The sequence below is a fragment of the Aquarana catesbeiana genome, linkage group LG02 (assembly GCF_042186555.1).
Source record: "Aquarana catesbeiana isolate 2022-GZ linkage group LG02, ASM4218655v1, whole genome shotgun sequence".
Classification (NCBI taxonomy): Eukaryota; Metazoa; Chordata; class Amphibia; order Anura; family Ranidae; genus Aquarana; species Aquarana catesbeiana.
Window position 1 is genome coordinate 394,284,247 of NC_133325.1, and position 12,147 is coordinate 394,296,393.

At 38.1% G+C, this 12,147-nt stretch overlaps 1 protein-coding gene across 1 annotated transcript in view; it reads left to right on the top strand.

Moving 5' to 3' along the window:
- The window catches only part of CA4 (carbonic anhydrase 4), a 125,383-nt gene that overhangs the window by 15,578 nt on the left and 97,658 nt on the right, over positions 1-12,147 (top strand). The window contains exons 2-4 of the mRNA XM_073615244.1: positions 3,278-3,322; positions 6,714-6,875; positions 9,282-9,430. Of these exons, the coding sequence (XP_073471345.1) occupies positions 3,278-3,322; positions 6,714-6,875; positions 9,282-9,430 (356 nt within the window). The remainder of the gene's footprint in view (positions 1-3,277; positions 3,323-6,713; positions 6,876-9,281; positions 9,431-12,147) is intronic.

Genomic DNA, 12,147 nt, shown 5'->3' on the forward strand with positions numbered 1-12,147 from the left:
ACCAGCATTTTTTAAAAGAGAGGTCAACAATTGCAGACTTCATTTCTCTCTCATGAAAGTTTTTTTTAAATGTAGTACCCATTGTGAAAAGCTGTCAATTATTCAAATGTCTGTTTGTGGACTCCAAAACTACCAAAAATATTATTTAGTTTCCAAAAATGTTTTCAATTTTGGGTGGACCCTGTTAGGTTGAATCATTTTCTGCTTTCCTACTTTGTTTAAGGTATCCACATTAGATGCAAGTTGCCCTATTCCATGTCTATAGGAGGTCCTGGATGCTACCAGCTGCTGAGAGAGAGCAATCAGTAAAAAAACATTGTTATAAACGTATTTCCTTCTGCCTCTGATCTTTAGCCCCCTCTTCTCCGTTCACAAACAGCTTGCTCCATGTGGGATCAGGTTATGCATTTATGAATGACTGTTCTCTAAAGAATAGGTGAAAGCAAATAGCAGAGCACCAAATTATTGTCTCAAGAGTCCATAATTCATTATTGCTAGTGATACTTTAATGCCAACACGTTTCCGGGCAGGCAGAAATCTTGACTGCTTATCTGCATTACATGGGTGGCAAGAGATTAAGAATCTCCTGAAGGAGCTGAGTAAAAATGCAGCTGACACCAGCATCCTTACTATATGCCCATTGAAACAACTCAATTTATAGTCTTGACAGAGACTAACCTTCAGGAGTTTCTTAAATAGAGTACAGTTTAAATTGCTAGTGCAATAAGCCTCAATGAACGACATTTTTTCTTCCCCTGAAATTAGTTTAGTACAGGTTGTCTTCTTGATTTTAGAGTATCATTGGCAATAGAAAATTATGAACTTTTAAGACAAACTTTTGGAGCTCTGTTACGCGATTTCATGTGAGTTTCTCAATTCTGGTGGCCCCTCTACCTGCAGAAAATGTTCTTAGACTGAAAAATGAAAAGCAATGCAGCCACCAAATCTAAAGACTGGTAGGCTGCAATATATTATATTTTCCTTCTTGGTTTTAGATATGTTTTGATTGCCTTTTTAAAAAATAATTGTCTGTAGTTCAGTTTTTTACATTTCAATCTTTTTTAAAATTTGTTTTTCAAACAGTAATTGAAATACAAACAGTCTCTCAGATACAAAAACCATAAGGCACAAAGATAGTTGAGAACAAGTGGAAAGAATACTCATAGAACATGTACACCTATAGTATTACAGAAAAGTGTTTGATCAATTTTTGGTAACCATACATTCTTCCTATAATAGGGGTTTTAAATGGCTTTAGGAACATAACATTCAATAACAGTTATATTGGTGAATAGTTCAGCTTTTTAATATTGCTGTTTCATACTCTGTTTATAAACGAGCTGTTAGCAGATGTTGCAGCTTGCTTTACCTTGGACTAAAGCCTCGTACACACGATTAGATTTTCAGACAAACGTTCATCCGTTTTTTGTTGCATGCTAGTCTCATGTCGAAAGTGAAGAGGTTACTCACAATACGAACATTTTCGTACGACAGAATACAACTTCAGAAGTGACGTAATGTGTTGAAAAGTTTTGTATGTAATCAAAATTTTGTTTTGTTTGTGTTCATGTACAACAAAAATGTTATAGTCTGCACATCCAGCTTTTGTCTGACGAAAAACCGGAATCGGCTGTCGAAAGAACCATACTAACGATCCGAAAATCAGATGATCGTTTGTCGGACGAAATTTTTCTTCTGATTTTCGTATCGTGTGTACGGGCCTTTACTTATATGATTTGATAGCAGTCTTCAGACTTAGTCAGAAGCATATTTGGAGTCCTGGAAAATAATGGTAGACATATACTGTATAACATTTTCATCATCATAATTATCATAACATATTAATTTTCAAGAATCTGCATTGGATTAATATATAACTAAGTTCACATCAATGTAGTAGGATAAAAAGAAAACCATACTTAAAAGTATATCTTGGCCCAAGAACAAAAATATATGTTGAGGCCTACCAGCCCTTAAACTACAAGGTACATAACAGCTACGCTAAGAGTCTGCAGGAGCCTGAAATTGCACCCGTGATCAGCAATGCTCTCAGGCTCCTTAAAAAAAAAAAAAAGCACATTTTTTTTTTTTTTAACTGCAAGGTGAGCTTATTCTTTTGGTAATTGCATGGAACGAACCATCCTTGTGGTTGAATTAGCCAACGAATTGCTGTGTTAGGTAAAAACAAAAAAATAAACATGATGGGCCGTGCCCTGAGTCTTCTTCCCAAGAAGAGAAAACCAGGCAAAGACTACAGGGGAGATTATTTACAATCTAAGGTCCCTAGCGCACATTCATACTAGGACCAATTTAGACAGGAGCCAATTAACCTAGCAGCATGTCTTTGGAGTGTGGGAGGGAACACACGCAGGCACAGTGAGAACATGCAAACTCCACGATGGATTGGGCAATAGAAAGCTGAACACCATGCTGTTAAAAGCTCCACTGAAATACGTACATAAACTACTTTACTTCCCAAAAGAGTTGTGATTCTATGCAGTCAGTTTTGTGATCCTGGCACTCCAGCTAGGAAACACAGACACATCGCCAAGCACCACTACAACAACTATGTTAATTGGTCAAAAACAATGTTAAACCACACTCTTTAGCTGACTTTACAATAAAGCAGTGGCCACAGATTGAGGTGGTCATCTTATTCTTTTTATGGTGGCCATTCTTCTTATGATGGCCATTTTATGGGCAAATGAATCCATTGCGCTTTACTTCATGGAACTATGCCTAGAGCTCTGGACCTGCCTTCTAAAACATGTGACAGGAACTTCCCAGGATGCAGCTGTGAGCCCCTGGTTACATCACCAGTGCCCCACTCTACCAGGATGTGGAAGAACAGTAACAGTTTTGTAAAAAAAAAATGTTTTTTTAACTAATGAATGTAAGATGGTTTCATATCAGCATGCAGAGCTATATGCTGATGTGATTTTTAGTGAAAGGGAGGAAAAGTTGCTAATTTATAAGTAATCTGATACACACAGCCACTGTATATTGGATGATTTCTGCATGGTCTGTACTCTATCTATCTAGACTCATTTGTTGATACAAGGCTTAACCAGATTCCTACATCATTTTATGAAGTATATTGAGGTTTTTTTCCACTGCAAGCCTGCTATTGGTACTTTGTTGATGGTATAGATGTGTGCACACTGAAATACAAATGAATGTAGTCAATATACTGAACTACCAACTGCATTTAAGGATGTCTATCTTGGAAGTTGTTGCTGTTGTGTTCTGATTTTTATTGTACCTTTTTCTCTTGCAGAATGGTGTTATGAAATTGTAAAGTCATCTGTCCCTCATTGCGTAGGTAAAAAGCCACTATTAATTATGGGATTGCTGTGTAAACTAATCCAACTATAACTAAAAGGGCATGTTACATCCGGGCTGTTTCTTGTGCTTCTGAACATTATAGTGACCAAGACTAGACACCATGGGGCAGATTTACTAAAACTGGAGCTCTCAGAATCTGGTGCAGCTGTGCATGGTAGCCAATCAGCTTCTAACTTCAGCTTGTTCAATTAATCTTTGACAATAAAACATGGAAGCTGATTGGTTTCTGTGCAGCGCTGCACCAGATTTTGCGCTCTCCAACTTTAGTAAATCTCCCCCCATGTCACTATTACACAGAAATTAATGGTGTAACAAAATACGCAAAAAAATTGAACAGTTTATGACAGGTCTATATCATAGACTCTATAGTGCATTTCTGAGCTACAAATAACTATATAAAGCCATGTGACAAATACTTGGTGATACAATGCACATGGCAGTCTAAATCATATTAATAATTAACATTCATGAATATGTGGACACTTTATTAGTTGCTGAAGGGTAAAGGGAGTAGGAGGAGTATTTGTGGGAGTTCTCTTGCAGTCCAGGAGGGATTATGTTGGTAGGTGAGAGCATAGGTGTGCGCAGCCTATTGAATTAGGGTGTGCACCCTGAAGCTCAAACACACGTGTGTGTGTCTACATATATATGACCCCAGGACCTTGAAAGAGAAGTGCGTAAACACATATTATGGCAGTGAGAGGGAGATTGTTCCCATCTTCCTGTCAGCATACAGGGTGATAATGCACATGGGGTGATTAGGGTGTGCCCAGGCACACCTGGCACACCCCGTGTGCACGCCTATGGGTGAGAGCTTTTTACAAGCTTTTTAACCTTGCACAAAGCTTTGGAACTATTCTGCATATCAGACATCCCTGAGATGTACTTTTTCCTGGCTGGTGAGCTCTGTACCTATGGTCTGTAAAACTATATTACTCTGAAGAAAGTAGGTTTTGATGCAGTCTTCTTCTGCCGAAGCAAAACCGTTTTCATGTTAAAGGGCAACTTCAGCTTTAGTAAAGTTGTCCTTTAAATCTTTCCCACTCTCAGAAATTGAAGCCACAAAGCTAAATACATACCTTCATCCTGCTCCTCCGATCTTCATTGTACAGCCTGTGCAAAAGTCCCAGCTGTTTCCCAACTAGTTCCTACTGTGCATGCACATCACTCTATCCATTCATTCCTACCCCTGGGGCCATATTCTGCCCAAATTACTATTTAAAAGGCAAGGTGCTGTAACCATTAACCAATCAGATTTTAGTGATTATATTAAACTGCGGAAATCTAGTTGGATGCACATCATTGTTCTGGGTCAGGGCTGCGCCAGTACCATTAGACACAATAGGCATGTGCATATAGGCAACACAGACAAAGAGGCAAACACCCCACACGCACCATCAATAGGAAAAGTCGTCTTATGCCAGATTATCCCAGCTGATTAATGTTACTCGTGTGCCCACAGTCTCCAATGATGGAAATTTGGGCCATGTTTTGTAGCAAGTTATTAAATCAAATATTTAATTTATCAGCTCTCTCTAAATCAATTTTTAAAACATACACTAGCAAATGTGCACTATCCTTCCAATTGAGAGACATAAGAAATGTGGAAAAAGTATTTGCCATATTTTTGATACACTAAAAAGGAGATGTTTTTAATTAACAGTCTGACATCTAGCGCCTTTCTTGCTGTGAATGACAAAATATGCCAGCCCTGAGGTTTGTACCCTATGGTTGTACAGTATGTACTATTTAATCCAATATAATATTAAGAATGGGATATTAGGGTCAATTTACTAAGCCACATGAGTGATTTTTAACTGCATTCTTTATTACAACTCTTCATAATTTTCTAATCAAAATGTTCACATCACAAACAACAATTATACCATTGGTGTGGATTCTGGGGTTTTTTTCACATTAATTGAATATTGAACTACTGAAAATTCTTAAAAGCCTAAAGTGGAAATGTAGTACAAAATAAATGGGAACAGGCAGATTTTTTTAATGCCAGAGAGACAACTCCTGTATGTCTCTTCTGCATTAAAGTTTCTTACCTGCCTGTTCACACTATACATTTAGATGCCCACAAGCACACATATAAGGGGGCTTTATGTCTACAATTTCCTGGTTAGTTTTCTTACGATGTCTATTAAGTAACCTACCATAAGGTCATAGGTGTGCGCAGCCTATTGAATCAGGGTGTGCACCCCAAAGCTCATATGTGTGCATATACTGTATTTATAGGGCAGTAGGGCAATGGACAGTGTCGGTAGAGCAGTGGACAGTGTCAGAAGGGCAGAGATTGGTGTCAGTAGTTTATTTTTTATATTTTTTTTATTATTACTTTTTTACAATTTTATAATTTTTTACAAATTTATTTTTTTACAATTTTTTATTACTTTTTTTTACAATTTTTTTAGGAGCTCCATTGGGGGGCTTTGGTGAAATATTATGGGTCTAAACAGACCCCTGATATCTCACTTTTGAGACAGAGAAAGGGACTAAGGACTGATATTCCCCAGTCCCTTTCTCTGCAGCCAAGCAGCAGGGGAAATGTGCCCAGCACAGGGTGATTAGGGTGTGCCCTGTGCGCACGCCTATGTATAAGGTCCTTATATAGACATTCACATCAGGCAAACTTGCAAGTTTGTATCTAGAGGAGGGAGAAAGAGTGTTATAGGTATTGGCTCTTTGGGCCAACGCCCTGAAATCTACAAATGTTCTGTCTGCATTGCCTGCTCTTCAGCAGGACTTTTACTTTAAATAGTTAACAGATTCACTCTAAAGCTGCTTGAAATAAAAACAATATATTTTTACATAAAAAATTTTCCTTTTTTGTTGTCTCTTCAATGCTGTTTACACCCCATCATACTATATTTGTAAATATCTGCGTCATTTTAATGCCCTGTGTCTACATCTCATCGCAGAACTTGTATTCACGTAACTGTACCTTTTAAAACTAGCCCTCTCTCCCCACTCTCCTTTCTTCTCATCAAGACACTAAATAAAATTACAGACCCCAGATGTAGGTGAAGTAATCTCACAGGCTATAATGGAGGTTTATGGAGCAATCTATGACCCACTTTTTAATGAATTAGAAATCTTGGTCATGTATATGCCACAGCAATGAGAAGACTTGGTCCCTCGGATCTAAAGTGTGGTCTGTCATTTTCATAACCCAGTTAAATAGAAAAGTAAGGGAGACAGAAAAAGCTAGATTTTTCAAGGTTACAGTTACTCTTCAAATGTCTCCTAATCATGTATTATAACAGAGCATATCATATATGTATTTGTTATATATGTATTTGTTATTTAATTGTGGATACAGTATCCCATATGACTTGATATGTATTTTCCTTTATAAACAGGACCAAGGGAATGGAAAACAATAGGCTCATGTGGTAAAAGCGAACAATCTCCAATAAACATTGTTACGAAAAACACTGAATTTAAGAACACTTTAACGGCATTTCATTTCAGTGGATATGATCTTGCAAATGATTTGACAATAACTAACAATGGCCATTCAGGTAAGTTTCCCTGCAATGTATATATAAACAGTGCTGTTCTTTGCATATTAAAACACATGAAAAAACAAGGGATGCATAAAAAGCTGTGCACTATATTAGAAATCACAACCTTTTTATACTTACGGGAAGGAAAGCGTTTACATCTTCTTACATCATCCTACATCTTCCTACATCATCTTTAGCCTTTCACGGTAAGTTAAGTCACTTTGGCCACATTTGGTATGGTGATAAATGTTTTTTATAGAAAAGAAAACTATTAAACTGCATACCTAAATGATCCTGTGATGATTACAAACCTGCCTGTTTCCTGACCAGTGATTATGGAGAGAAGGGAGTTCATGGTGTAGTAGCGATCTCAACATGAATGCCCAGTCTAATAGTGCACTCCACAGCAACATTCTAATTATGAATTCAGACCACTCAGAAAATACAGGGATGTTTCACAGCACATCCAAAATGGAAAGATGTTGTTTTCCTGCCTAATTGCACCTTGAAAGCCCTACGTAATATGGTTATGAAGAATCTTGGGTAAAATATCTAAAACATGTATGACCAGTTCTGTACACTTGAACTGATTAGGAATTTTCTGTGGCTTGAGATGCGCTTGCAGACCTGAAAATGTCCACATTCGTGGATTTCAGCTGCCATTTTCCCATCTTTTTACAGATGAGCAAACTCAATAAGCTGAGCTCCAGCCAAATAATAGTTGCACCCAACATGCCCATTGGCCCTGCAGGCAATTACCATGCTAAGCAGTCTCCTGAATTGCTGAAATACATATGTATTTTCTAAAAGATAATATAACTGCTTTCAGTGAATTCATTTGTCATTCCCAAGACAGTTGTTTTAACCTCCCTGGCGGTTTTCCCGAGTGTGACTCGGGGTTAAATTTCAGCACCATTAGCAGTAACCCCGAGCCACACTCGGGATTACATCTCAGGATCCTGGTGCGGTATACTTACCTTGTCCCCAGGATCCTGCGATGTCCCCCCGCTGTGTCTGCGGGCTCTGTCCTCCTCCCGAAGCCCCTGTGTGCCGGGCTCCATTCCCTGCGAGCGTCGCGATGCACGGGGGCAGAGCCCGGTGGCAAATTCCAAAAAGTGAAAAATCATAACACATACAGTACACTGTTATCTTACAGATTACATTACTGTATGAAATCATTTCACATCCCTTTTGTTCCCAGTGCTTTGTCCAGTGCCCTGCATGCAGTTTTATATGATATATACTGTTCTTTCTGCCTGGAAACTGGAGATTGTCCATAGCAACCAAAAAGTGTCCCTTTACGTCAAAAGTGGCTTTAGACCAGCTAGAAAACAGTGATAGAAAATTAAAACACTTGCAGAATTGAGCGATAGTGAATCGTGGGGAAATTCATTTTATTATTATTATATTATTATTTTTTATAATTATTTATTTATTATATTATAATTTATGATTTAGTGTTTCAAACTTCATCATACCCGGGATGTCTACTAGACTCTTGGTGGACAGATTCAAGTGAGTTATTGCTAAGAATTACAGGCCTACAATATAAAACGCCAAATTTCTATGCAAAATAATTGTACCGCTTTGAGACGCAAAAATGTGAAATAATCATACCGCCAGGGAGGCTACGTACCATGTTCATTCTATATGTGAGGGCACAGATCACAATCTACAATCTGAATCAGAATGTACAGTATCTATCAGGGTCCAATATTTACCCATCACTGATGGGTGGAAAAAGGAACACATTTCAGTTGCAATTTTCACAATGGTAAGTAACCCTTTACTGCAGCTAATGCCCCTATTTATACTTATCTGGCATATTGTTATGTTGTTTATGAAATGCATACACCTATGACCATACACCTTAGCATACACCTATGACCTTTTAAACTTGACCCCTTGGCGGCAGCTCCTGCTGGCCTTTTAATGGTTTCTGAAAGATGGCAGGAAATGTCCCCGATAATGTGACCACTGTGATTGGCTGTTGCAGAATTCACATGATCGGGAGCCCTGCATAACTGATTCTTGATCCTAACGGTGACCAGCAGCTGGCAATGACAGCTCAGTTTCTGTGCTGATAGGTGTTAGCAGTGAGTGTCCTCTCAGCACAGAACAGTAGAGCCGGCTGAGGCACATATTTGTACTGCCGGCATTACAGCCCACCTGCTGTGCTGAAGCATACATGCGTTACACCAGCAGGAAAAGATTTTCAATATACAGAATAATACAGTACAGATGATTCTCCAGCACACTTACCAGAGGTTTTTGTTGCATACAGTCTTTGTGTTTATTCTGCCTTACAACAATTTTTTTCTGTTTCCTTTACCTTTTTTTATGATATTTAATTAATTTTGTTTGCCTCTTCTATAGTTGTTATTTGAATTTAATTAGGGGAATGTTAATATTTTATTTTAGCTCAGTTGTCTTTGGAAGGAAAAGGGATTACGATGAGTGGAGGAGGACTTGACGGTACATACTCAGCTTTACAGTTTCACTTTCACTGGGGTAGCAGTGACATGCTTGGATCTGAGCACAGCATAGATGGAGAAAGATATGAGGCCGAGGTAGGAAATCCTAGCTCACCTATTTTTTATGCAAATGCTAAACTCTGTCTTTTGTGAACATACCATAAAAAAATGATGCAGATATCTGAAAGTATACTATGTTGTTAGTTTTGAACATTCTAAAAAGAATTGCTGATACTTCAGTTTTAGGTAGATGCTGGTAAATTAAATCATCTTTAAGGCCTCATGCACGCTGAGCAGAAAACTTTTACCAGAATTTGGAATTTTTTTCAGGCTGTAAATGCACCTGCGTGTTAGCCTATGTGTCCATGCACACATAGACATTTACAGGTGTTTTAGCAGAGGGGCATTTACAGACTGAAAAAACCATCACCGGTGTGTTGAGGAGAGGAGTGGTTGGACAGTAAAAATGAGGAATGTGCATAAAGGCACCAAACCACTAGGGGGTTGATTTACTAAAGGCCAATAGACTGTGCACCTTGGAAAGTGCAATTGCAATCTGCAAATGCAGCTGCTCCAGAGCTTAGTAAATGAGGTAAAGCTTCACTTTGCAAAGAATACCCAATCACATGCAAGGAAAATAAAAAAAACAGCATTTTTGCTTGCACATGATTGGTTGATGAAAGTCAGCAGAGCTTCTGCTCATTTACTAAGCTCTGGAGCAACTGCTCTTGCAGTGTGAAACTGTCCTTTCCAAAGTGCACAGTCTTTTTGCCTTTAGTAAATCAACCCCTAGGTGTGTTTATATGTGTTAAGCATTCCAATGGACAGAAGAAATGAACATTCTAGCGCATATATGTGAATACGCATAAACGCGCGTGCAATACACACACGTGGCTGTTACCACGTTTTTTTAGGCAGCTTTTCTCCTGCCAGGAGAAAAGGCATTCAGAGGAGCTCAGTGTGCACGAGACTTAAGTGATTCTTGTATCTGATTTGCACATGAGTTCTTAGGCTGATCCATATGCAGATCCCATTTTCTTATTTAATTACACTACATTACCTCATGGTGGCTGCAATAACAGGATTTAGTGCCTATTTATTCCAGTGCACTGCATTACTACACATGCATTTTAGCATAGCATTAAAAATAGGCAGCAACACATCAAAGGTGCTGTATGCCACACTTTTCTTAAAGCAACATACATCTTGCATATCTGTGCGCTGTGGTGCTTTACAGCATATGTACGCTACTGTGTTGTATTGGTTCATTGGGGTGCTGTCGAAAATGAATGGCAGTACAACACATCACACTGCAGAAAACATGTTAATGTGCATTTTACCGTGCCTTAATGCAATTCACTGGTGTAACCATGGCCTTAAGTTCTGTTTTGTTGTTAAAGGGGAAGTGAGCTTTCACACCCAAATTTTGTTTATGTGTCTACTCCAACAGGGAGATCTCACTACTGAAAAACCATTAACACGTAACTAAAACTGTATTTGTTTATATGTGATTTATTGAGTGTGAAATAGGTATTATAGTGATTCTTTCCGATACTATTTGATATGAGATCACAGTCTAAAGAAGATTAAAACAAAGTTTGAAAATCAATAGTTTAGGTTCCCTTTATTTATCTAGCTAAAAAAAATATGGAATACATTGTAGTTTACCAGTCCTTACAAGTAGTAGATACATTATTTTTTCAGGCTCTCTTTTTCTCTAGTTTCACCTGGTTATCCTGTGAATAACACACTTCCTGCCCCTTTATGTCTACACTCATTTCTTCATTGTATCTATGAGGGTAGCCATGTTTGTCACCCAGGCTGGACTTCAAATGTTACAAAGACAGAGCTCTGCCGCTCCAGATGGGAATGATTGCTCCCTGCAACCTTGTGGTGCAGGTCCAGTCTGCAGCCTGAATAAGAGCCAATAGTTCAAGAAAGGTTGACCGCACTCCCAGGTATGAAGCAGTGATGATTACTTTATTGAAGATAAAAATCCATCAAGATACATCACAAGACATCATAAGACTTCTATGCAGGCATTGCAAGATTAACGCGTTTCACGAATCAAGGTTCTCTTAGTCATAATCAAGTAAGATTATGACTAAGCGAACCTTGATTCGGGAAACGCATTAATCTTGCCATGCCTGCATAGAGGTATCATGATGTCTTATGATGTATCTTGATGGATTTTTATCTTCAATAAAGTAATCATCACTTCTTCAAACCTGGGAGTGCGGTCAACCTTTCTTGAACCTTTGGACTTCAAATGTGTCTACTTTTCTTCATCTCTATTACATGGAGGATCAATAGGACTAGTAGTTCACTGAAGAGAGATACTTTTTTTGTGCTTTCTTTTAAAGCAGAACTAAACTGCATCTGAGAACCATAAACCTATTACATTCTTTATTTCATTTTTAATATTCAAAGACAACTCACCCATCCATCTACTGTGTGTCTCCATGCTTTATTTTGTTGAGAAATCACTTTGAAAAACATTGTCCTAGCATCTCTAGCCACAGCCATTTTGAGTAAGGGCAGAAAAAGTGGAAAATTAAAGAATAAAAGTATGAACATACTGTATATCAATATGTGCATAGTCCTTACATTTTTGTTTTTTTGGGTTTGGATTTGCTTTAAAACCTGCAGAAGACCTGGAGCTTCCAAAACATGTAATTGATCAGTATATGGACAGTGATGATAGTTACAAAAAAAAACAGCCATAGTTATTTTTAAACTTAAAACAGTATTAAACCCAAAAGCAAGCATTTATCATAATGTAGCTTACTAATTCTTAGATGTGAAGGCGACAT